Source organism: Crotalus tigris, unplaced genomic scaffold (genome assembly GCF_016545835.1).
Source record: "Crotalus tigris isolate CLP2741 ecotype Arizona unplaced genomic scaffold, ASM1654583v1 scf7180000024422.289953, whole genome shotgun sequence".
Classification (NCBI taxonomy): Eukaryota; Metazoa; Chordata; class Lepidosauria; order Squamata; family Viperidae; genus Crotalus; species Crotalus tigris.
In genome coordinates this window covers 74850-102592 of record NW_024100589.1, presented here as the reverse complement: position 1 = coordinate 102592, position 27743 = coordinate 74850, and the positions used below count along the sequence as shown (strand labels likewise).

Here is a 27743-nt window from a genome sequence, read left to right as displayed (position 1 = left end):
TAGATTTCAGAGTAGCTATTCATATTCAGATGAATTTACCTGATGAAACATTATTCATTCACACCAATGGATTGATATAATGTATTTATTCTTTCAGGTTGCTGTTGTCTGCAGAGCAGAAGGATTAAGAGATAAAGAGCCGTGGTAGTTGGGTTGATTAAAAACTCCTACCGGTATGAGTCATTTAACCTTTTCTCTTCCCATCCCCCCCCCCAGATTTGTATTGGTTTTCAAAAAGTTCAGTATGGGTCTGAGATGGTAGGAATGGAAAGCCTCTGATCAGTCAATCCACAGTTTCATCAGGGCTGAACTACCCATTACATCTGAGAATATGAGCATCTGTTAGTTCTAAGGAAACAAGTACTGATAATATATACTTTATGTTATTACCAATTAAATGTATATATTAAATATTTTCATAATGACACTTTCTGAAGACTAATTCCAAGTAAATAAATATATTGTATTATTTTTATTTATATTTTGAGGTGGGCTATTGAACTTATTCTTGAAGCTGATATCAATGGATATCAAAAGTTAAGCAGAGACAGTGCGTGACTAGACAACTGCCCACAATACTAGGTCCATAAGATCATTTAAAAATATTTAAATAAGGTATCAAATCAACATATATTACATGTAAATTGGGTAATAGATAGATTCCTTTAATATTGATATAGTATTTATTTCATTTTTTATGCATATGTGGTCCTTATACCATAATTGTCCCATCTTCTCTTGATAATCTTCAGTATTGGAGCTCCCATAACTGCAGAAGGCAAGATATTCCATTAATTAATTTTTCTCACTGTCAGGAAATTCCTCCTTAGCTCCAGATTGGATCTCCCTCTCCCAAGCCTTTAACCATTGCTTTTTTTTCCTGCCTTCAAGTGGTATGGAGAATAAATCAATCCCCTCTTCCCTGTGACAGCCCTTCAAGTATTGGAAGACTGCTATCAAGTCACCCCAGTGGTGGGATTCACATATGTGAACAACCAGTTCTCTGTGTGGATGATGCTTCTGGAAGTCTGTTCTGGGCCTGGGCAACAAAAAAGAGCTACCAGATCTGCAAACTGGTGCAAACGGGCTGAATCCCACCACTGGGTCTCCCCTAAGCTTTGTCTTCATAAATACCTAGTTCCTTTAGCTATTGATTCTATATTTTAACATGCAAAGCCCTTGTCAACCTTTGTTGTTCTTTTTTATCCTTTTCAAGGCCCCCAGCATCTTTTTTTGTATCATGGTGACCAAAACTGGATGCAGTATTCCAAATGTGACCTATCAATTTCCAGTGACCTGTTGATGCAGCCTGGACTACATTGGCTTTTTTGGTAGCTGCAGCACACTATTGTCTCATACCTATCCAAGGGGACACTCAGAGCCCTCTCACAGACACTACTGTTGAGCCGGGTACTTCCTATCCTGTACCTATATATTTGGCCTTTCTGTCTCAGTGCAGGATTTTACTTTGCCCACCAATGAACTGCTTCTTACTGGAGCACAGAGGACCCAATGCAAGGAACTTGTCACCAGCAAGATTAGCAAACATGTTTAAAAATATGTCAGATAGATGTTGGAAATGTAAACACAAGTCAGGCACTTATTATCATGTATAGTGGACATCTGTTAAAGCAAAGAGATATTGGATAAAAATACACACTTCGCTAGAAAAGATGTTGGGGAAACATGTAGTTTTTAGGCCTGAACTTTTTTTTATTAGGTATAATGTCAGAAAAGTTTGATAAACAAAGTATATACTTGATTTTACATGTGATAACAGCGGCAAGAATCATATTTGCACAATATTTGAAAAATGAAGAAATACCACCAGAGGAAGAAATATATTTTAAAAATGCTTGATTGTGCGGAAATGGACAGACTTACCGTATATGCCGCCGTATTAGGCGACCCGGCGTATAAGACGACCCCCGTCTTTATAGCCGGGCCGCATTCCTAAAACGCCATCTTATACGCCAGAAACTACCAGTATTTCCGGCGTATAAGACGACTCGGGGTATAAGACGACCCCCGTCTTTGGTGCCGATTTCAGCGCTCGCGGAAGTCGTCTTATACGCCGGCATTTACGGTACTCTGAGGCTGAAAGAAAAAGAAGAAACAGAATACTATCAAACTTTTGACTTATTTTACCAATGGCTGGAGAAAAGAATTAGGAATTAAATCTGTATTAGTGAATGATAAACTCAGACAACCCGTTTGTTGAACAAATACTACTGAATTGTATGAAAAAAACCAATTAAAATTGTAAAAAAAGAAAAGAAAGAAAAAAGAAAAAAAGGACTTCTTTTCGGCCTATGTCAGTCATCACAGATTTATTAAATTTTCCATTCACCACAATGCTATGGCTCTTCAACATGTTATTGTTCGTCACAACACCACCATGTAAATCTTTCTGACTTTTTTAAAAATAAAAAAATAGTTCTTTAATAAGGAGTTAAATTGTGAGAAGATTGCTGTAGACAGGGATATCACTTGATCTTAGTGGTTTTGATCCTTTATTAAAGTAATCTATCTGCCTCTTTGCTTTCCAGATGGGGTTTCAAAAGTCACTCTCACTCAGTCAGGTCCAGAACAACAACAACAAAAAAAAACAACAACAGGAGATTCACCTGTTCTGTAAAAGGGTTTGACATAAATAACTATGGCATGCTTTGGATCTAGCAGTTTCCAGGGAAGAGTCCGGAATGGTTGGCTCACTATTCAACAGAAACAATCAACCACTGTTCTCCACCTATCAGAGGGAGATTCTCTGCCTTCAAAATAAACTCTCAATTCTATCTGCAAATGAACGATCTAAGGCAGTGATGGCGAACCTTTTACAGAACAAGTGCCCAAACTGCAACCCAAAACACACTTATGCATCGCCGAGTGCTGGGTGGGTGTGGCTCATTGGCTAAGTGTAGCCAGTTGAGTGGGTGTGGCTGCAATGGTAATGGCAGACTGGGTGGGACTAAAAAGTTCAATCAATCAATTCCAACTTTGCAAGATCTTTTTTTTTCCCACAAGAGGTTGAAATTGACTGAACCTTTATTTTTGTTTTTGCACATGGTGGCAGAGGCCTAAAGCGAAAAGGTTTTATAAAACCCAGCTGAAGGTCTAGGACTGGGGTGATGGCGCACGTGCCCACAAAGAGAGTTCTGAGGGCCACCTTTGGCACCCGTGCCATAGGTTCGCCACCACTGATCTAAGGACAGAAGACACTGGATGTCTATTATTGCCCTGGAGATACACAACACTGAAAACCTTACCTTATCTTATGCAAAAACTCTTTCCTTCACTAAATCTTAGAAGGATGTTCCTGGAGGTGGAGCTGTTGTTCCATCATGCTTTTATTCAGGAAAAAAAAGTTCCGTATCCAAAAATAGAAGAAACCACAAAGGAAGAACAAAAATAGGGAAGGAAATATTCACTTACCATCTGGAGCAGCTGTCTAGCAGAAGTGTCCTCAGAGCTGAAAGACATTGATTGATTGTTTATTCATTTCATATATTTTAAATTTAAGATTTCTCGACTTCAATTCCCTGCATTCTCCAGCCAGCATGAATTCTGCTGAGAATCCCCTTAGTCGTAAGGATTGGGAGGTGGTTAAGTTTATGAGTTCTATGTATGTGTTATTGATGAATTTACTCCTGGTTGCCATTCTTTGCTGTTTGTTTGGTACATTTTTATGGGATGCTGCTGCTGCTGCTGCTGCTGCTGATGATGATGATGATGGTCAGCCAGATGGTCAGCCAGATGTTCAGACTGGATTTGGCATTTTGTCTACCTATCAAGTCCTTACCCAGGACCTGGGATAGGCAGATGTGGATGTTTGATGTTATTACAGATATTATCGCAGGATGGAAGCAGTTCCTATTAAGGCCGCCTTTTGCAATTGACTAATGATGAATTTGTCAATGCCAATGGTGTTCAAGTGGTGCTCCAGTTTTTTTGGAATTGCACCCAAGGCGCCTATTACTATTGGAACTACCCTTCTTGCTTTTGCCACAGTCTTTCTATTTCTATTTGTAGGTCTTTGTATTTTGTTATCTTCTCCAGTTCTTTCTTGTCTATTCTGCTTTTTCCAGGCAGTGCTATGTTCACTATCACCACCACCACCATCATCATCATCATCATCATTATTATTATTATACAGAAATGCATTGTATTGTTATTTTTATAGATAAGTCACCCAAAGTCATTTGTTGAGATAGCTGTTCTTGAAAGAGGTTTTTCCCTTTATTTTTTTGTACTTTATATTTTGATAAACTAATAAAAAATTAAAAGTAGAAGAGGTTATTTAGATCTCTCTATTCTATTCTAAAGAGGTATAAAGAACATCTTCTACTTTTTAATTTTTTATTAGTTTATCAAAATATAAATTACAAAAAAAAAATAAAAGGAAAGTAAGGAGAAAACAGGGAAATAGGAAAAATTGTAAAGGAAAGGGAGAAAAAAATGATTTCCAACTCTTTTTTTAGTGCAGTAGAATAACATACAGCTCCAATTCCTGCATCTGGCCCACTAGGATAGGAATTCAGGCTATGTTGTGGTCCCATCACTCAGGTATGTAAATCTAGGCTGACACAAAAGTGTTCTTCTCTTCTCTTCTCTTCTCTTCTCTTCTCTTCCCTTCCCTTCCCTTCCCTTCCCTTCCCTTCCTTTCTCTTCCATTGTGAATTCCCTTCTCCCCACTTCATGCTTGATGCTGCTGTTTGACTGGCAGATGTTGTTGATGATGGGGGATATAAAGGCAAGCAGAACCAAGTGATATCCCTGTCCATAGCAAGCCATAAAATTAATCTTCTCCCAATTAACTTTTTGTTAAATGAGCATCATTTTAAAAACAGAAGGCAGATGATTTTATAAGGCAATATTGTGATGGGAAGGGAAGGGAAGAGTTTATAGTGACAGCATCAGTAGCCATTCTCAGTGTCTCCATTCATGTTCTCCAAGTTTCCCCGCACCTGAACTTTCAGCCACTTCCATTTTTTTGGCCCTGAAGAGAGGCAATGTTGTCTATACCTCAATGGATCTATGTTATTTCATTAAATGGTTTGTACCCATTGGTACTCAGTTTATAAGGCAAGAACACCTTCAGATAATTGAAGTTTCTAAGACCAATTTCCTAAATAGATACATTTATACTGACTATTATGGGAAAAAATAAATTTATTAATCTACCAATATTCCTCAAGCCAGGACGAGATATATATATATTATATAATTCTCAGGACTCTAGTCCATAAATTCAAAGAAAATAACTAGGTCTTGTCTATGAATTCTTTCCAAACTGAATTCAGCTGTGGATCACCTGATCCACAGCTACACAAGTTTCCCACAAGAGCGAATATCAATGTATAGTAGAGGCAGTGTGGATATGCACCATTCCTGATATGAGCTCAAGGTCTGCTGTTACACTATAGTTGAATTTTAGGATGTGACTTGGTTATATTTGTACCATCTGTGATTTCATGCAAATATTCCTGATGTGGCTTTTTCTTAAAGGCAGTAATTGAGAATATAGTTCAGATCAGTTTCAGGTGGAGAGAGTGAATTCCATTCCATCATGGAGATACATATCTTGATTTCTTTCTTAATGATCTTTCCTGCATGTAAGGGAAAAAAAACAACACATTTTTTAAAGATAGCAAGTGATCTTTTTTCTACATTTCCTCATACCCATTTTTTTTGTTCTTTCTGTATTTTTGACCACAGGTATTTCATCACAGATTACCCTTACTGAGTCTGGTGATGGCCTTAAGAAGCCAGGAGATACTCTACGGCTGACTTGTACAGTTTCTGGATTTGCCATCACAAGCTATGGAGTGCACTGGATCCGTCAGCCCCCTGGAAAGGCATTGGAATGGAATGGTCTTATCTCGTCTGGTGGAAGCACTTACTATAACAGTGCTCTCCAGAATCGGATCGGCATCACAAGGGATACATCCAAAAACCAGGTTTTCCTTCAGTTGATTGGTTTAAAGCCTGAGGACACCGGCACTTATTACTGTGCAAGAGACACAGTGAAAGAAATGCTTTGCTCAAGCAGCCTAAAACTGCTCTTCCTCAAAATGAATCCTTAGTCATTTGTTGTTTTTGAATGGCAGCTGGCAACTAGATTGCTTTCCATGCTCTGCCAGCTATGTGTGAAAGTTTAAAAGGGAAAATTTGGAGTATGCTTTTACTGTGGGAGCAAGTGGGGCAAGCAGGTTTTCTTGGAATAAAGTTGTCCCACAAGTTGCCCCTTTCTATGACATGTAAGGCTTCAAAGGTGATAACCAGCACCTTGAATCAAAACAGGAGCCTATTGGAAGCCAATGCAACTCACAAACTAGCAGTTTTAACTGGACCTAAAGACATGCACACATAACTCTGGTTCCCAGATGGTCTTCAAGGGCAGCTCCATGTAGAAGGCATTGAACTACTCCAAATGAGAGGTCAGTAATCAGCATGCTGTTCCAGTCCAGGAATTGGCAAAACTGCTGCCCAATAGGCAAAGGCCTTACTAGTGCCTGTGGAGCAGTACTAACACTTCCAGTGACCTTGATGCTATCTCTCTTTTTTTTAAATAATATTTTAATAGTTTTCTACATTTAAAAATCATAAGTGCTTAGTGAACACTGTGTTGTCTGGGTCTATTTGTTTTACTTAATACTACACATTAATTTCCTAATCTGTGACCCATTTTTCCAGCCATTGATAAAATACATGCCGTATTTGAAAATAAACCTAGCCGACAACTTTGTCATCCAAAGATGCTGTCCCTCTGTTGATGCAGCCTAGGACAACATTGGCTTTTTTGGCAGCTATGGTACACTACTGGCTCAACCATAAGCAGTGATCCACAAGGACATCCTCTCACAGACAATACTGATGAGCCAGGTGCTTCCTATCCAGTACCTGTACATTTGGTTTTTCTGCTTCAGGGCAGAGCCTTACTTTTCTCACCAATGAACCGCTTCTTGTTGGAGCACAGAGGACCCAATGCTCAAGTCAGTAAAACCCTTCTGAATCTTGACTCTATTTTCCAAAATGTAAGGATTCCCTCCCCCACTCCAGTTGGTTTCATCCTTCATGATGATGATGATGATGAATTGGAAGGAGGAAGAGAAGAAGGAGGAAACATCTTAAGAGGTTTGTCCAACAGTTACTCCAACAGCATTTTATGGGATGAAATCATCAAAAGCCCCATTTCTTTTTACAATGTCTGTAATTTTAACTCTTCATTTAATGACTATCATTTATCTTTTTACATATCAACTCCTAAGATAATTTACTAAAGTAATATTGCAGAAATTTCCTCTTTGTTTGTCAATTCCATGTCTAATCTTGCAATCAAAGAATTTTAGAAGACTTATTATGAAAAAAAAATGATTAAAAATAGCCTTATTTAATAGAAAATAGCCCTGTAAAAGCATATGATGTTGTAGTTTGAACTAAGGTCAGATATATTTCAACAGCATACAGAATACATGAAAACCACAAATTTATTCTTCATCTTTTATTGACATGTTTTTACTGTAATTCTGTGGGGAGGGTTGGAATGAACAAGTATATTGGAAAATAAATTGAAACTGGATGGAATGATTTGATCAGCAGATACATAAAGTCCACTGTATCTGTCCCATAGTAGATATTCATTGTGTATTATTTTTGCATCTGCTTTCTTCTCATGAGCTGCTCCTTGTTGTTCAATTCAGGCCTCAGCACAATTATGAAACATTTGGGGAAAAATATGCATCCCAACAGCCCAGCACTGGAAGCCAAGATGGAAAAGATCTCCACAGCTACCATATATTTTCCTTTGGTGCTCAGGTAAGTTGGGACAAATGACAACCAAACACTGGTGAATACCAGCATGCTGAAGGTGATGAATTTGGCTTCGTTGAAACTATCTGGCAACTTCCTAGCTAGAAAAGCAACACTGAAGCTGATGATGGACAGAATTCCCATGTAGCCTAAGACAAGATAAAACATAGCAACAGAACCTTCCTTGCACTCTGCTACCATCTCAGTAGTCAGTGAGTCCATGTCCAAATTGGGGAACGGAGGAGAGATTGTTAGCCATATAGCAGAAATGCCTACTGGGATGGAAGAGCTGGAAAGGACAATAAAACCAGTGAGCCTCTTTCCCACCCACCTCCTCATATTGGATCCTGGCTTGGTGGCCATGAAAGCTACCACCACAGTAATAGTTTTGGCTAACACACAGGAAACAGCCAGCGAGAAGATGATGCCAAAGGCTGGTTGCCGAAGGAAGCAGGTCACTACTCCGGGCTTACCAAGAAATAGGAAAGGTGAGAGGAAGCAGAGCAAAAGAGAGATGAGAAGAGCATAGGTGAGGTCCCGGTTGTTGGCTTTGACTATGGGACTATCTTTGTGCAGGTGGAATATTTTTAATACTGCAATTGTGACTGAGAAGAAGAAGATGGCACTTGTGGCTAAGGAGATGCCCAGAGGTTCTTCATAAGACAAAAAAACGATGATTTTGGGAAAACATTCATCTTGTTTCTGGTTTGGATACTGATCAGATGGACATTTGAAGCAATCTTCTGTGTCTGGATGCAGGAAAATAGATTAAGGCAGTGTTAAATTTATGCAAAATGACTCAGTTCTCATATCAGTCTTTTAAACAAGAGGCCCATCACTCTTGATTCCACAAGAGAAACAAACTTTGTGAAGAAACAGCCATTATTGTCCGATTGTCCTTCTAATCACTATCCTAGAAAGATCAATATATTTATTATTTGGATTATTCATGAAAACTTCCTGTCTTCAGCTCAATTCTGCTTCCTGAATATTTTTACATTGTTTCCTTTGAACACACACAGCGTCAAGGAATAATGGATGGGGAAAAAAATAGGAGCCACTGTTTATAGCTTCAGGTTTGAAGGGAAGTTAACCACTTCTGTAACTCGCTAAATCATCTGTGCTTTCCCCTGGTGATATGATGGTTGATAGATAAAGGTAAAGATTTCCCCTGTCCAGTCATGTCTGCCTCTAGGTGGTGGTGCTCATCTCCATTTCTTGGTTGAAGTAACCAGCATTGTTTGAAGACATTTCTGGGGTCATATGGTGAGCATGACTATACACCGAGGCCCACAGAATGCTGTTACCTTCACACCAAAGTGGTATCTATTTATCTACTCACATTTGCATGCTTTTGAGCTGCTGGGTGGGCAGGAGCTAGGGAAGGTAACAGGAGATCATCCCACTGCTTAGGTTTCTAACCCAGGTACTATGTTCATGCACCCATGTATTTTGAAGGACCTTTCTTCTTTAAAGTCCTGCAAAGTCATAATGATAATATATTAAGCAAGAATCTATTGCTATATAACTTATGTGGCCCAAGCTCTATTAGCACAACACTTCTCAACAATTGTCATATGGAATATCCCTCCAATTCTCATTAAGCATGCAGGAGAAAAGAGATAAAAAGAAGAATAAGGGGCAGAGATGTTATCAAACCTGGCCATTTTGACGTTCTCCAACCCTTTTTATATCCATTTTATATCCATGAGCCGAGGTGGCGCAGCAGTTAGAGTGCAGTACTACAGGCCACTTTAGCTGACTGTGTTCAGCAGGTCTGTGGTTGAAATCTCACCGGCTCAAGGTTGACTCAGCCTTCCATCCTTCTGGGGTAGGTAAAATGAGGACCCAGATTGTTGGGGGCAATGTAAATATATATATATATATATATATATATATATATATATATATATATATATATATATATATATACATTGCTTACTGATGTACACCACTTAGAGAGTGCTTGCACTTAAAGCGGTATATAAGTCTCATAAATAAATAAATAAATAAATAAATAAATAAATAAATAAATTATGTTGGAAGAGTTGCTGCACTGTGTCATTTACCTCTTTCATTGGAAATCTTCCCTTCTGGACAGCGAACACATCCATAGCAGCAAAATTTCTCTCCTTCTTTTTTTCTCTTTTGAGAACCAGGCTGGCAATAAGGATTACACAAGGAAAGAGGACGGACCTTTAAAATAAAAAATAAAAAAATGAAAGGTTAGGTAGAGATTATCTGGTATGACATAACAAACAAATCTTCAATTTACACATGTTTGGAAGGTAAATATGTAGGTAGTTGGTAGGTAGGTAGGTCACTACAATTAATGCCTTCTGGACAATGCTGAATTTATCATACAAAGTACACTTCATCTTAACCTAAACTCTTGATATAGAATTAACTATGAACAATCTTCTTCTCCTTCTCCTTCTTCTTTTCCTTCTTCCTCCTCCACCTCTTTCTTTTTCTTTTTCGACAACCATATCTCTGAAATGGTATAGGGCAAGGGTGTCAAACTCAATTTCACTGAGGGCTGCATCAGCATTGAGGTTGCCCTTGGGAGGCCAGGTGGGTGTGGCCAGAGTGGGTGTAGCCTACTGGGTGGGCATTGAGGGAGTGGGTGTGGCTTACCGGGTGGGCATGGCCAGTTCTACATCATTCACGTCAAGGGTGCCTGTGGGGTCTGGGCAGAAGAGGGCAGATCTGAGGGTCTCTGGCAGAAGGGGGTGGGACTGGGGCAAGTGGCAAGGCATAGTCCACTGGGGCAAGTGCCAAGAAGGCCACCACAAAATTGTACATTGTCTCCCGGCAGGCCTGGGCCAGGGCCAAGGCAGCGGTGGCCGTTCCCTCACTGTTTCCAGGATGACTTCATGGGCCACATGAAACCACTTTGTGGGCCGCATCCAGCCCCCAGGCTTTGTGTTTGACATGTCTGGTATAGGGTTTCCTGCTTAAGCAGGGGGTTGGACTAGAATACCTCCAAGGTCCCTTCCAACTCTGAAGGACTTACTAAGGATCTCTGTACCTCTGTGAATTTGGAGTCTATTTATAGCTCTTAAATTAATTTTAAGCAGCAGATCTGCAAAGTCCTTTGGAGAAAGAAACCCCAAAGCTGGAGGACAGCTGAATGACAGAGGGAGGAGAAGGAACCAGAAAATACCAGCCATTTAGAATTGTTTCCCAAATTTATCCCTACTGTCACTATAAACTGAATTCGCCTCCAAAAATGTTGCTTTTACTTAGGGAAAATTAGACAAGGAACAAATGCTACTGCCTTGTCAAAACATTTCTGGAAACAAAGAGTTCATATGTTGTGGAAAATGTAGGGACAATCCTTGTAAACTTTTTTTTCCCAGAAAGCTGATAAAGGTCTACAGGTTAAAGAACAAAGAAAACAGAAAACAAAGAGGAAATAGGGGATTAAAATTCCCAAGACAGGGAAAGATTTGTCCATTTATATTTTCTACCAATAATAAAGAAACCATAACTCACTCACTCACTGTCTCTCTCCCTCCCTCCCTCCTTCCCTCCCTCCTCTCTCTCTCTCTCTCTCTCTCTCTCTCTCTCTCTCTCTCTCTCTCTCTCTTGTTCTTTCTTTTGCTTCTCCTACCTAAAACATTTTTCTTTTCTTTTAATGTGACTCTATAATCCCTTCCATAGGTGTATAGTTGGGACAACTGAATGGAGTTACTGGCCGGATGCTTTTCCTGATCCCTACGTGGAGTTCACAGTAGATATTTTCTCTTTGCACCCAGAGAAACATCTGCCACTACCTAGGATCATAGCCTCTTGATTTTGAGGTGAAAGCTCCACCTCTAGGCCACCACATCATTCCTCCTACCCTAAAACAGTAATACTAGAAAAAAAGAGCATCTCTCTGAAAATATTTTCCTTTCCATTGTAAGTATTCCGTTTCTCCTATTAGGGGTACAGTATCTCAGAGTGTCTACTAAAGATTTTACTATTCTGTATGGGGTATTAGGGTAATTGTTTTTGTTGTTGTTGTTGTTTATTGTAATGGAAAGTGAGAGAATTCCAACAATTAAAATTGGGCTTTTCAAAAGATTTATGAAGACTCACTTTGCTGATGCTTCCATGCCATCTAATCTTGTCAGTCTCAATGATGATTTCTTTCCCTTGAGAATCCTTGGTCCCCATCCTTCCAACCTTCACTTTATGAAAAGAGTTATTAGAGAAAATAAGCATGTTTACTATATCAAATCCATATCCCATCTCCTTATTCTCATTAAAGGAGACCATTTCTCCATCTGTGTTGTTAAATGAAAGGGTCTGAAGGAAGCGGTGAAGCTAAGAAGAACAAAGCAAGAAACAGATAAGAGGACGGATCTTTTCATAACTCAAAAAAAGTGAATACATAAAAATATTACCCCCACCATTTGTCATTCTTATTCTTGTTCTTTAAGAGATGTAATCTTTTGTTTTCTTATTATATAAATATTTTAACTCTTCATGGTAGGCCAGATATGGAAATAATTACAATTATACTTTATTGGGATACAATAACAACTTTATCAAAAGTTATTTGTTTACAAAAACAACATTTTAGAAGGATGCCTGTGTCTTTCTTTTCCTCCCTTTTGTACCTGAGCCAGTTGTGGTATGTGTCTTTGTAATACTCTCACACCCCTCTGGATTTAACACACTTTTTTTTTTACTACCATAATGTTTTTCTAAAAGCCTTTTAATACCTTTTTCATCTTGCTGGCCTCCTACAAAATATCATTATTATTTTTTAAAAAAAATTACTGAACGAGGGCAATAATAGGATAAGAAAATCAACTCTAATAACATATGGAACTGAATCAAACTTTTAATAACTACCGGTATGTATGTAGAAATCTCTGTCTGAATGCCTGAATCCATACATTCTGCTTTTCCATTTTTTAAAATAACTTCTTTTAACCTGATTCATTACCAAATATGAAGGCTTTCGAAAATTCTTCTTTAAAAAGGATAGTTGTGAAAATGAATGAAAATTTTTTACTCATCTTCAAAATTGGAACTACTACAGTCGTATCACAAGTGCTTCAGCGCTTCTGGGTTGAAAAGATTGAATGGTGACATCACCATTGACCAGGGGATGCTCCATTGGTGGGTTCCTTTCATGTCCCCATTAAGTTGCCCACTGGAGTTTATCCATTCGTGGTTGTCCACTTTAAAATGCTAACTTGGCAGGAAGTGGAGAGTGTGATGAGCACTCACCCCCTCCAGGAGCAGCAATTGGGTCTTCTACACAAGTTTGCTGTATGTCAGCCCAGCATCCTAACTCATAAGTCACTGTGATCCCTAGAACTGGAAAATGTAAGAGGACTCCTCTCCCCCAGTGGAAAATATTTTAAATAATCCACAAATACCATATATCCCTTTGAGTTATTAGTGAAAAAGGAAGTTCTATGCATTTTAATATGATGTGATATATTTTTTTCAATTCTATATAGAATTTCTTTTAATTTTCTTTTCTTTCATTCTAGAGACATTACCTGCCAAGGGTTTATCTCATCAAGATATCTTGTAATCCTGATTGCTTTATGTTTTGATCTAGATAAATCCAGGCTGTGTAATGCATGGGCCACAACAAAGACTGCAGTGTAGATGCTGTAGCTATGACCAGTCATGACCATCTCGAACAGAATCCCTGGAAGATCCCTCAAGGATTCTGTCCCACTACAAAATTTGTGAGCCTCTATTAGGTTCGTAGGATCTGGAACAGAGCAACCAAAGGCTTGTTCCCAGAACTCCTTGGAAAAGTCATCAGGTTGTGCCTTGGCTGGTTTTATATTCTGAAGATAGATCTGAAACTCTTCGTGTTCATTGGAGTGGATCGCAAAAAGAAAAGCACCTTGGAATACTTCATATTTCCAGTCCTTTGAAATGACTGTTGAAGCAAAGTCAATCTGGCCTGTCATAATCCACACCTTTTCGGTATATTTAACACCCGCAAAAAATAACGCAGTGCTTAGCCACATTACAGTTAGAGTTTCACCATAGACAACAAGGGTGTTAACTTTTGGATCTGAGTAGAACTCATTAATATTTGCAGAAATAGTTTTCAGTTCATCAAGTTCAGGGAACCGGCTATCAACTGGCATTCTTTGAACAAAGGCTGAACATATCTTATTCTGGAGAAATAATGACTCCATCTTTTTCAAGAAACGCTCTCCACTTTCGTCATCTCCAGCCAAAAGTCCAACCCAGATCCACCCAAAATGTTTAAGTAAATAGATAATGCCTGTATACTGCTGACCTTCATTGGAGACTGTGTGGTAAAAGGAAGATGTCTCTACCATATTACTTCTTTGCATAGGAAACGATCCATATGTGAGCTGAAAGGACATGCTCAGAGATATTCAGATACGTATTATTTATTTACTTATTCATTTCTACACTAACCATCTGATCTAAGTGATTATGGGCAGAAAATAGTAATAACAATAATAACAATAACAATAACAATAACAATAACAATAACAATAACAATAACAATAACAATAACAATAATAATAATAATAATAATAATAATAATAATAATGGTAAGCTGTTGTAAGAAGATTGCACAGACTGACTACAAGGCTTACTACATTTATACACATTTATACAAGGCTTACTGACTACTGGAGAGACCAAACTGGCCTACAAGAAAGACCAAATGAAGAACAGAATACAGGCATGGGAAGACAAAGCACTTCATGGCCAATATATTAAAAAAATACCTGGGAAAGCAGATATTAACAAGACTTGGCAATGGCTAAGAGCAGGAAAATTGAAGAAAGAGACCGAGGGACTAATTCTGGGTGCACAAGACCAAGTCTTAAGGACAAATGCATATAAAGTCAAAATTGAGAAGACAGCAACAGACAGTAAGTGCCGCCTATGCAAAGAATTTGAAGAAACAGTGTGCCACCTGGTAAGCTGTTGCAAGAAGATTGCACAGACTGACTGCAAGCAGCGGCATGAGAAAGTAGCAACAATGGTGCATTGGAAGATCTGCAAAAAAATATCATTTGCCTGTAAGCAAAAACTGGTGGGATCATAAAATAGAGAAAGTCATAGAAAATGATAAAATTAAACTGCTCTGGGACTTCAGAATTCAAAAAGACAAGCACCTGAAACATAACATCCGAGACTTAACAATTGTCGATAAGAAAGACAAAAAAGTCTGGATAGTGGACCTGGCAGTGCCTGGAGACAGCAGAATAGATGAGAAAGAACTGGAGAAGATAACAAAATACAAAGACCTAAAAATAGAAATAGAAAGACTGTGGCAAAAGCAAGCAAGGGTAGTACCAATAGTGATAGGCTCCTTGGGTGCAATCCCAAAACAACTGGAGCACCACTTGAACATCATTGGCATTGACAAATTCGCTATTAGTCAATTGCAAAAGGCGGCCTTACTAGAAACTGCTTCCATCCTGCGACGATATCTGTAATACCATCAAACATCCACATCTGCCTATCCCAGATCCTGAATAAGGACTCAATAGGTAGACAAAATGCCAAATCCAGTCTGAACATCTGGCTGACTGTGCGATGATTAATAATAATAATAATAATAATAATAATAATAATAAATACCATAAAGGCAATCAACACCTGGGCAATCCCAGTCATTAGGTACACAGCTGGAATAGTGGACTGGACTCAAGCAGAACTAAAAGCAATGGATAGGCAGACCAGAAAAATAATGACAATGAATCATGCCCTTCATCCACGCAGTGACATTGATAGACTTTATCTACCAAGGCAAATAGGTGGGCGTGGAATGCTACAAGTACATCAGATGGTTGAAGAAGAAAAAATGGCTTTGGAAGAATATCTGAAGAACAATGATGAAGATGCACTGAATTAGTATATCAGGAAGGTTTACTAACTACTGGAGAGACCAAAGTGGCCTACAAGAAAGACCAAATGAAGAACAGAATAGAGGCATGGGAAGACAAAGCACTACATGGCCAATACATGAAAAAAATAGCTGGGAAAGCAGATAATAATAAAACCTGGCAATGGCTAAGAGCAGGAAAATTGAAGAAAGAGACCGAGGGACTAATTCTGGCTGCACAAGACCAAGCCTTAAGGACAAATGCATACAAAGTCAAAATTGAGAAGACAGCAACAGACAGTAAGTGCCGCCTATGCAAAGAAGCTGAAGAAACAGTGGACCACTTGGTAAGCTGTTGCAAGAAGATTGCACAGACTGATTACAAGCAGCGGCATGACAAAGTAGCAACAATGGTGCATTGGAAGATCTGCAAAAAATATCATTTGCCTGTAAGCAAAAACTGGTGGGATCATAAAATAGAGAAAGTCATAGAAAATAATAAAATTAAACTGCTCTGGGACTTCAGAATTCAAACAGACAAGCACCTGCAACATAACACCCCAGATTTAACAATTGTCGATAAGAAAGACAAAAAAGTCTGGATAGTGGACGTGGCAGTGCCTGGAGATAGCAGAATAGAAGAGAAAGAACTGGAGAAGATAACAAAATACAAAGACCTACAAATAGAAATAGAAAGACTGTGGCAAAAGCAAGCAAGGGTAGTACCAATAGTAATAGGCTCCTTGGGTGCAATCCCAAAACAACTGGAGCACCACTTGAACACCATTGGCATTGACAAATTCGCTATTAGTCAATTGCAAAAGGCGGCCTTATTAGGAACTGCTTCCATCCTGCGACGATACCTGTAATACCATCAAACATCCACATCTGCCTATCCCAGGTCCTGGGTAAGGACTCGATAGGTAGACAAAATGCCAAATCCAGTCTGAACATCTGGCTGACTGTGCGATGATCCATAATAATAATAATAATAATAGTATCGTAGAATAAGAGCATAAATCAGAACAAAGTTAAAAAAAAATTTGAAAGATAGGGCTATGGTATTAAAAGTTAAAAAATTAAAAAGATAACAAAGGAGAGAGAACATGATATAAACTCCTCCCCCCCAGAGATGCATATCACTCTTACACAAACAGACATAGTTTTGTGTAAAAGTGTCTTAATACTCTTTCTGAGATAAGATACCAGAGATACCTCTGAAGATACGATAAGGTGGGGGCAACGACAAAGAACTGTCTCTCCTTGGATCCCACCAATGATACAGGACACACAGCATGCCCTTCCTGTCTGACCAGGTGAGATGAGACAATATAATTGGTATGAAACCGTTCTTTAGTTAACCTGGCCCCATGCCATAAAAGTCTTTAAAGGTGAGAGTTAACACCTTGAATTCAACAAGGAAACAAACCAGCATCCAAGGAAATGCATGTAGCAGAGGTGTTATATGCCATTTATCTATCTCTATCTCTATCGTCTCTATCTCTATCTATCTCTATCATCTCTATCTCTATCTGTATCTGTATCTCTATCTCTATCTCTATCCCCCTCTCTCTTTCATAAGAGGTTTTCTCAATGCATTTATGGACATTATTTTTAAGACCAGGAATTATCAGTGAATGGAGAAAAATAGTTGCTTTTTTTATCCATTAAGCTTATTAACCACTAAGTTCCCTCAAAGGTTTAATAGCAAAAGAATAAACACCCACCTTAGCAATTCAAACTTTATTTAGAAAGATTTGTTTGCAAACCAGGCTGCTTTAAAATCTAAGAAAGAAATCTTAGGACAATCAATCAAAGCAATATAATACCTTTATGGCTTTTCATGGCCAGACTTCATCCTGATGGGCTATGAACATTTACTAGCTGATCTCAAGGAACGGGTCATTCATTTATAGCAGCTTTACCAGATGTACTGAGAAACATCTTTCTGAGGCATTCTACACACTTTTCCAACCAGCCAGATATCTTAGCTGCATACAAATTCAAAAATTTAGAAGGGTTTTATCTGTCTATGGAGATTCTCAGTCATCCAGGTCTTGGTTGTCCCAAAGATGCTTTTCTCATGAGACTTTCTTGTTTTTCTTTGAAGATATTTTGCTTCTCATCCAAGAAGCTTCTTCAGCTCTGACCACCCCCACCATGCAGTCAGAGCTGAAGAGGTTTATTGGATGAGAAGTGAAACATCTTCAACGGAAAACAAGAAAGCCCAGTTGCCTTCTGAAAAAAAGCACCTTTGGGACAAGGGTTTTATCTGTTGATTCAATGGCCTCCCAATAGCTTTTACTGAAGTATACACCAAAATATTCCTTTCAAATGAAGACTGTTTCCATGCAGTGGAAGAATAATTGAAACTGGAACATAATTATCTTGTATTGTCCCTTCTGTGCAAATGATCACCAGGAATTATTATCTCCATCTTTCGCTAAACATCCTGATAATTCTGATTTGTCTAATCTTACATTGTTATGTCAGATCAATCTGATTTTACTTCCTTGACTACAGAGATATACTGTTCTATAGTTTATATAGAGTGCCATTGGTTCTTTTCTAATTCTTCTTATATATATTAGATTTTTTTTCTTTTTCTCCTAATTAATTGTGATTTTCTTGTTTTTATCTGCTGGTTTATGATCAAATAAAATTGATTGATTATTTGATTGATCCATTCAATTTAGTACTATGTGTACTGAAATGGCACTCTGAAATTCTAAGCAGGAAACACTTAATATTAAGCTACAATTTATTCCATCAGGTAGGACCATGATTAGGATTCTGAGGATGGTGGAATCTGGGAGAGTCCAAATCATGGACTCTTATGCCAAAACCTTGGGAATAATGATGCAGCTATTGAAAATAGGCATTAGAGAAATGTTGGTAGCATTGATAACATTGAAATCAATCTTCCAATATCTAAGGGGCTGCCACAATAAAGAGGGGATTAACCTAGTCTCCAAAGCATCTGAAGGCAGGACAAGAAGCAATGGGTGGAATCAAGAGGAGAACCAACTTAGAAATAAGGAGTAATTTCCTTACAGTGAAAACAATTACTGTAACCAGTGGAACAGCTTGCCTCCAGAAGCTGTGGGTGCCCCAACATTGGAGGTTTTTAAGAAGAGACTGGACAACCATTTGTCTGAAATGGTGTAGAAGACCTCCAACTATGTTATTCTGTTAATATGCATGCTTCATTCAATGATAATTCCTGGCCTTAAAAAATAACATGTATAAATGCATTGAGAAAACCTTTTCGAGATGATATAGGTAGATAGATGGTAGATAGATAGATAGATGATAGATAGATGATAGACTGACCAACAGACAGACAGACAGATACATAGACAGATCATAAATAGAAGATAGATGATAGACGGATATATAGACAGACAGACAGACAGACAGACAGACAGACCCTTCCAACATTTTTATTCTGTTATTGGCAAGATATCCTAGTTTCTACCATATGCTTGCATTTCTCTTCCAATCTCTGGAAGCTTTCCCCATTTCTGCATTCACTTCCACTTTTTTGGGAATGTGAGACTCACTTTCAGAAAAACAAAACTGGCTACTGTACCAAAATGATAGGGCTGCTCTGTTGAGGTGCACAAATGTTACCTGAGGAATCTTGTACAGACTTAAAATGTCTGCCACACAGGAGGAGATGTCAGGGCTGATTCCCCCAATGAGTGCTATCAGTCTTCTGTGAGGATCACATTTGTAATTGGGGAGAAATGTCTGTGACTTAAAAAGCAAGTCCAAGGTGATCCGATAGGTCATCCTTGAATCAAAATGACTGTCATAGATATGGAAGCCAAGGGTGAGATTCGGCAAGATCATTGGATCCTGGTTGATCTTATTCACAGCAAAAGCCAGAGCCAGGAGGTGTTGGTAGAACTTTGGCAACATACTGCAAGAAAATATATATATACATCTTTAGTGGATTTAATTTACAATCCACACCTTCCTATTGCCACCTTCCTGCATGGTTCAGCTTTAAATAAGACACAAATAATTGTAAATCTTCCCACCAACCTTTATCAGCTCCTTCATTAGCAAAATCAGGGAGCTGAATAGAAGACAATTCCAAAGGTTTAGGAAAAAAAATAACCATGAAACTGATTAGGGATACTCCAAGTATGAAATTAGAAGCTGATAATGTAGGGCTTAGCAGATGTTAGTTTCTAACTGTCTAACTGCATCTGATATCATCCCCTTAGCTTGTATTATCCCCTTAGTTTGTCATGAACTGCAGTGCAGGAAATGTATCTTGACATTTCCATCACATTTTAAATTGAGGAAAGAATAACATTTGGTCTAAAGTAACAATATTATTCCTTTCACTAGAGCCAGTTTAAAAAAAAAAAAAAAACTTTGGACAATTTCTCTCCATATGCTTCCTCTTTTATCCAGCTGTGCTGATCTCAGCTTTCTCTCCTTTCATACCTTTATATGGTGATTCCAATTTAAACAGCAAAGAACCATTGACCTCTTGAAGTCTCTTATGGGTCTTATTCATGATGACAATGGGGGTGCTTACCACAAGGACATTAAGCGTTTGGTGAACTGGTGTAAGGAAAACAGCCTAGTTTTAAATACTGGAAAAACCAAAGAGATCATTGTCAATTTCAGAAAAGACAGGCACAGCCACACTTCTCTGTGCATTCATGATTCACCTGTGGAGATGGTTACCAGCATCAAATTCCTGGGTGTGCAGTTAACAAGTAGGCTGGCTTGGTCACTCAACAGCGAGACACTGATGAACCAGGCACAGCAGTGCCTTCATTTTCTGCATCGCATGAGAAAAGCTCATCTTCCTTCCCCTATCCTTTCTACAGAGGAATGATCAAGAGCATCCTGTCATACAGGCTATTTGTCTGGTTTGGAATCTTCACTGCTTCAGAGAGGAAGGTGGTGCAAAGAGTGGTGAGGATGGCTGAAAAGATAATTGGCAGTTCCCTCCTTTTCATCCAAGACATAACACATAAGTGTTGCTTGAGTAGGGTCTGTAAGATTGTCTGAGACATGACACATCCTCTTCATGACCTGTTTTCCTTGTTACATTCTGGGAGGGCTCCATGGTATCCGAAGCAAAACATCCAGATTCAGTCACAGTTTTGTCCCATACAGTATTAACCTTGTGAACTCTAAAGCTTCCTCCTTCCATTAGGTATTCAAGATGGACAGTGAATAATACTTGCATGTTACTTATATGTAAGGGTGTAGATGTATACATATGTTGTATGTAGTATGTTTAACTGTGTGTTATGTATGTATAACAATAAAAAAATGACAATAAAGGTTATCTATTCTGATCTAAAAAAAAGGCAGTCCACTTTACCTTAATTTATTCCTACCTTAATTATTTTCCTTAAGTGTCTTCTTTAACTTGAAAGTTAAAGAGCAAATAAGTCCTACTAGTTCTAAGGTGCAAAATAGCTACTAGGTAGTAGAAATAAGTAAGGGTGGTCCTCTGATCTTTTATGCCACTGAATGGCTAACCAGATTTTTTGCAGATCAGAGTGTAGCCCTGATGGCAGAGAAGAACAATAGGAAGCAAGCAAGAAATACTTACAGTGGAAGCTCATCACTCAGTTTCTTAGAAGGAGCTTCATCAAAGGTGTATTGGAAATATACATTTAAGATATGAGAAACTATCCCACCAATCAGGAATTTGCCAGACTGGTACCACTCATGTGGAACAAGAAACATCTCTTTGCTAGAGCACTTTTTGGGGTCTGCTTTGGCTCTCCCGTAAGATGGAAAGAGTACAAGTATTGTTAACAAGAATATCTGACTCCAAATCACTCTAGATGGAGGCAATTTCCAGGCCATCTCTGTAGGCTGAGAGCTGATCTTTGCAAACATCAGCAAGCTACATCATCTGACAACCGCCTCCATAACTGTAGCATAGGAAAAGGAACTGTAATTAAGGACAGTACGTCTTTGAAAGTGTTCTTCAGGCTTCAATCAATGCAGTGATAAGGCAATAATAGCCTAAATGAATTAGGGAAATCTACAGTGTTCAACTGAATAGAATTCTGCCTTCTTTGTCCTCTCCCAGCTTGGAATTGGGCAAAAGAAAGGTTTTATAGTTCCTTGAAATATTGCTTGTGGATTTCATTTTTGATGCTCTTTAGAAGTCCCTTGAGTGAAGCCAATATGGAGAACAAATAATCTCAGATAATTGCAAGAAGGATAATTACTACTCATGCAATACCAAGTCTCTTTGTGGCAGAAAAGGGAGTAAACTCTTCTTGTTTTTCTTCATGTATATTCTTGTTTTTCTTGTTTTTCTTCATGTATATTTAGAGAAACATATGGAAGTTGACTAAATGATGATGCAATCAGATGAATGAGCTGAAATGACTCAGATGAGCCTTGCAGAAGAAAACTTTTACAATATTATTTTTTTTTCACATTTCATTTTGATTGAATAATCCCTGGGATGGCCTTTGTATTAGCTTATGTTGGGACAACAAAGACTGCAACACTAATATCCACACCAAATTCAAAAATGATGAACTTGGTTACATTCAATGCACATTGTAACTTCTTAGCAATGAAGCTATGAAGCTAATTATGGACACATGATAGAGGATTGCCAATATACAAAGATAATTGTTCATGTCATGCCTGGTCACTCAAACATTCTCTTTTAACATTCTCCATTAAATTGGACTGTTGAAAGTGTGTCAGATAACCTCACATTTCCCAGTATGAACTTAGTCAGCATACTGGACTTTAAAGGAAGTTGGGGAAAACTATCAATATATTCTGAGATAATTTCAACTCATGTACTTTTTGGAATTGAAAGAACTTGTTAAACTGGAACAGAGAAGTTGAAAAAGAAGCAATGGAGAACAGCTCCTTTGGTGCCAGTTCTCTGATCCTGCCTTGGTTATTGGAAAACTGGCAGGACAAAATCTGCAGATCTTCTAAAGCCACCAACTAATAACCAACTAATTATTTGAGGCATTTCTTCTTCTGCACTATGGCTCATATAGACTTTTCTTCTCCAGGATGAAGGAAATGAAGATACTTTTCAGACTTGGTAGATAGCTGAGATACTAAGTTGAAGTTGTTCTTTATGTATCATAGGTCTTAGAGTGTGGACCCATTTCTACATCCACTCTACATTTATCACTATGATAAAGCAAGGAAAGGCAAGCTATCAAGTTCACAGGAAGATTTCATATAAACACTATTTAATTCACTAGGGAGCTATATCTGGCTCAGATTTAAATGTAGAAAGGCATTTTTTGATTGTGCATTAGCGCTTGTTTAATTAAAACTAGGCTGGAATTTTCCAATTCAAAGTCGAAAGAACCACAAGATAGAAGCAAAGAGAAAGAGATTATTTATTATTTATTGCCACCTACTTCAGATTTAGTCTAAATTAAATCAGGACAATTAATTGGTGTTTCAGATGTGAAAATACAAAATTCTACTTGTGGGCTGAGTCTCGTTGATGGACTTAAGCCATCTTTCTTATAAACTGGTTTTAACTTCCACATGAAACTCAGATGCAAATGAAGTCACTGAGCTGTTTCTCCTTTAAATAACCACAAACACACAAATGAATAACACAGAGCCAAAGGGGTCATTGTTCTAAAGGAACTGAGCTTTCCTTACTTCCCAATGGATCTTGACATTCTTCTTCTTTGCTTAGTAGCAGCTCCTGTGAGTATCTTCCAGATGGACCTGAACAATGAGATAAAACAAAACCAAGGTTGTGTACAAATTCCTGTTTTGTAATACATTTAGATGTCCACTCCACAGTCCAACTTGGCAGTAAGTGGAGGACATTCTATGCATCATCCCTCCAAAGTCGAACAACCTTGTCTGTTGATGACTTCCACAATGAATATTATTTGACAATGTGGTCCCTGACACTGCAGAATCAGCCACATATTACTGTTCAAGAGATCCACAGTGAAAGGAGGAAGTATGAAAACATCTGAGCCTTTTTTCGCCTGAAGAAACTTTATGCATTACATGAATGGATTCAGATAACTTAGTTCTGATTTCAGGCCGTCACTCCCTGCAGAAAAGAACGAGCTACTCTTCCAGGTTAACCAGAAGTAGTACTAGAATTCAGATTTACTGCTTGTACTGAGAACAGCACATAAGACCCTATTTGCGTCTGCTTCCTTTTCTCCAGCATGATTGGATGGAGAACCCACGGATGGGTTGTCTTAATCTATCTGCTCCAATTAGACTAAGTCTGAAATTTAGTACCGCCCCCTCTGTGCCAACTGCACCCCAGTTTTAGACTTAGTCTCTTTGCCCCAAGACGCGTTTTGTCTTCGCTCCTGGAGCAGAAGACTGTTTAATTCCATTTAATTACTTAGCTCAGGCTATTATTATTATTTGTTATTTTATTATTGATTCAGAATCGATTATATCTAGAAGAAAGATCAATTATCCCAGTCTGAAGCCTATTCCGGCTGACAGACTCACAATCCTCTCCCTCTAGGGGGGGGGAACTTTTCCCTTCTTTGTTTTCCCTCAGTTAGGGACAGCAAGATCAAACCTTTGATTTAGGTCGTTTTCAGAGCCTCATCAAGCCTAGAGGGAGCCTTCCCAGGTCCCTCGGCCCCAGCAGAGAGCAGCAGGTGAGAATTTGGGCGCGGCCCAATGTTCGGAGCCCAGAGGGCCTGTCAGGCCTTGGACGACAGCTTTTCCAGCCGGCCTAATCACATGCCACCAGCTGCTTTAGGAGCCCAGGCGATTCACCCGAAAGAGGGCTCGTTGCAGCTTAGACCCTAGGCATCAAGGCCTTCTTCCAACGGCCGTTTTTTAGGGCGCGAAATTGGCGGCCGCCATTTTGAATTGCCTCCTGGCGGCCATTTTGGGTGTAGCTGAAGCCCCCGGCGGCCATTTTGTATGTGGTTGAGGCCCTCGGTGGCCATTTTGTGAGTGGCAGAAGTCACTGGCGGCCATTTTGTGGGTGGCTGAAGTCACCGGCGGCCATTTTGTGTGGGGCTGAAGCCTCGGTGGCCATTTTGAGTGTGCCTGAAGTCACTAGCGGCCATTTTGGGGGTGGCTGAAGTCACCGGTGGCCATTTTGTGTGGGGCTGAAGCCTTGGTGGCCATTTTGAGTGTGCCTGAAGTCATCGGCGGCCATTTTGTGTGTGACTGAAGCCCTCAGAGGCCCTTTTGTGCGTGGCAAAAGCCCTTGGCGGCCATTTTGTGTGTGGCTGAGGCCCAGACTGCCTGGAACTTTCTTCTGAAGGCAGTATTACATCATCGGTGGCAGGATCATCGAGAGAGCAGGTTCGACCGGGGAGGGCCTGATCGATCCCAAGTGATCGGGGTGCCCATTAACTCCCTGCCCACCCCTCTCTTGGGCTGAAGTATCTCTGTAGACTCCCTTGGTGAAGTACAGCGCCGATGAGGTGCGTTTTGCCAAGGTTGAGACCAGAGCAACTCATCATGGCAGAGAAAGGCAGCGAGCCGGCCAAGAGGAGTCGCCAATCAGAGGCAACTGGTAAGAGCACCACCAAGCGAGCCCAGCCAAGCAGGGAGCCACAGAGGGAGGAAGGGTGCCAAAGACTGAGAGCGGCCTCCCCAGATCTGACAGGCACGATGGGAAGGTCTATATTTGAGCCCCTTTCTTCGCACAGTGCCTCAGCCCCAGGGGCCTGGTCTCCCCCCAGGGGAATTCCTGAGTCAGATTCAAACCTAACAGTGGCTTCAGGGAGGGGTATAACCGGTCAGGACACCTCAGGGCCCCAGGCCACATTCACTCCCACTGCAGCAGGACTTCGCCCTCCTGAGAACCAGGCCCTGAACCCGAACCTCCTCCAGTCCATGATAGCCCAGGCTATGGCTCAATTTATGGCCTCCAACACCCCACAGCCACCCCCACAGGCCACACATCATTCACAATCTCCGGATTGGATGGATGATCCCGCATTGGATTTGGAATCTACAGGAGCTGAACAAGCTGGCCTAATTTTGTCTGAGGATGAGGGCATCGCCCCATCCGAACCCACCCCTCCTGTCGGTCTCTTTGACCATTCCTTCTTCAATTCCCTGCTTCTCAAGGCCTGCACCACTGCAAACCTCGCCCAAGAACAGGAGAACCTACCAACATCCCAGGGTCCCCATGCCATATACACTGAGCCCTCTGTCTCACAGAATCATATTCCCTGCCCTCCCCTTTTTCTAAATATAGTCCAGAAACAATGGGAAAAACTAGGATCCCCCTTAAGCCCTGGTGTGGTAGAGAGAACATTGTTCAATGTTGCTCCTTCCCTGACCTCCCTTTTAGAGATTCCTGAGATTGATGAGCCCTTGAACTCATTGTTTCCCAAGTCCAACATCCCTGGGGACATAAATGAGGCACTAAGGGCAGAGGACAAGAAGATTGAGTCCGCCCTATGCAGGTCCCACCAGGCATCAGCCTGGGCAACGAGGGCGGCAACCTCCATGGCCTTTTTTGCCAGGGCTTCGGTCCTGTGGCTACGGGAGCTCCAGGACATGATCCCTCCAGACCAGCTCAGAGCCCACCAGAATCTGGGTAAGTTGGTGGCCACGTCCCAGTATCTAGCCGATGCCTCCTTACACACGATCAGATACACTGCCCGGACCATCGCGGCAGACATTTCAGCACGAAGGCTCCTTTGGCTCAGAAACTGGTGAGCAGACACCAAGGCCAAGTGGCTTCTGGCCTCTAAACCTTATACAGGTGGACAACTCTTTGGTAAGGCGCTAGAGCCATACCTAACCGAAGGTAAGGATAAACACAAGACCTTGGTTAATACATCAAGGAGGGGAGATAGACGCTGGGGGAACTTGTCGCAGAGTAACTACAGAAGGCAGCCCTTTCAGCCAGTGCCAGCCTGGGACTGGGCCCAGGCTCCTCGACCCTTCTTTCAGAGACAGGAACGACAACAAGATCGTTCAGCATACAGAGGCAGATCACAGTTCCAGACCAAGCGGTCCTTTCGAGGTGCAGGGAGCCACTCCTTTAAGCGAGGCAAGTGAACCTGCAGCCTCACCTCCCATAGGAGGCTGGCTGGCCCTCTATTCCAGCATTTGGGTGGCCACTACTACGGACGCATGGGTGTTAGACACCGTCTCCCAAGGTCTGAGACTAGAATTTTGTTCCCATCCACCTGACAGATTCAGCTCTTGTCCTATTTCAACGAACAGGACCAGAGCTGAACTTATGTCAGAGGCAATAGCTCATTTATTGCAAATACAAGCAATTGAACCAGTACCACAAGACCAAGAAGGACGAGGGTTTTACTCAAACCTTTTCGTCATTTCCAAGACTTCAGGGGGCTGGAGGGTGATCTTGGACTTAAAAGGTCTAAACCTCTACTTGAGATATAAAAAAAATTAAGATGCAATCACTTCAATCAATCCTGGCTGGCGTCAGGCAAGGTGACTTTCTTACCTCCATAGACCTGACTGAGGCATATTTGCACATCCCAATTTTTCCTGGACACCGCAAATTCCTCAGATTCAGTTATGCCCGATGCCACTACCAGTACAGAGCCCTTCCATTTGGCCTCTCATCTGCACCGAGAGTATTTACAAAGGTACTGGCAGTGATTGCAGCCCACCTTAGACAAATTCCCATCAGAGTTCAATGCTATCTAGATGACATTCTAATTCAGTCATCATCATGGCAAGGTGCCCAAGCAGACCTCACCCTAGCCATCAAGGTTTTGCAGGAGCACGGTTTTTCTGTGAATTTCCAGAAAAGTCATACTGTACCAACAACTCGGCTCCTCCATTTGGGCGCAGTTATAGACACAGGCAACTGCACGGTCTACCTATCTCAGGACCGACGGAACTCTATCCAGACTCTTGTACGTCGGATCCGAAGGGACAGAGTAGTCACATTGGCATCCCTTTCACAACTACTAGGGAAGATGGTGTCCTGCGTGCAAATTGTGTCATGGGCACATCTCCATGCCAGAGAATTACAGTGGCTTCTCCTTCCATTTCAGAGACTTCATACCAGCACATCCCACCAGAAGGTCCGAGTTCCACGGTCGGTGTTGAACTCCCTTCATTGGTGGGACTCTCCGGCACTGTCACGGGGAGCAGAATTCAA

The 27743-nt window shown here is 40.3% G+C and overlaps 1 protein-coding gene and 1 gene segment (V, D, J or C); one reads left to right on the top strand and one right to left on the bottom strand.

The window, feature by feature from the left end:
* The first annotated feature begins 5541 nt into the window (after window positions 1-5541).
* On the top strand, window positions 5542-6083 carry LOC120302094. The segment is given in 2 exon segments: window positions 5542-5612; window positions 5716-6083. Coding segments are annotated over 2 exon segments (414 nt in total).
* A 1564-nt stretch (window positions 6084-7647) lies between these two features.
* On the bottom strand, window positions 7648-21502 carry LOC120302093 (vomeronasal type-2 receptor 26-like). The gene is made up of 6 exons (XM_039330014.1): window positions 21243-21502; window positions 19286-19577; window positions 13317-14159; window positions 11896-12123; window positions 9879-10005; window positions 7648-8558 (listed from the first exon to the last, which is right to left on the bottom strand). The coding sequence occupies exons 1-6, from the start codon at window positions 21500-21502 to the stop codon at window positions 7648-7650; spliced, it is 2661 nt and encodes an 886-aa protein (XP_039185948.1).
* Between the last annotated feature and the right edge of the window lie 6241 nt (window positions 21503-27743).

Excerpts from the sequence above, each read along its gene's own strand:
- LOC120302093 (XM_039330014.1), bottom strand. The coding sequence starts at position 21,502 with ATGGCCTGGAAATTGCCTCCATCTAGAGTGATTTGGAGTCAGATATTC. Across the intron at positions 14,160-19,285 it reads GTCTGTACAAGATTCCTCAG|CTCACATATGGATCGTTTCC; the intron begins GTAACATTTGTG and ends ATGTCCTTTCAG. Across the intron at positions 12,124-13,316 it reads ATGAGATAAACCCTTGGCAG|CTTCACCGCTTCCTTCAGAC; the intron begins GTAATGTCTCTA and ends TGTTCTTCTTAG.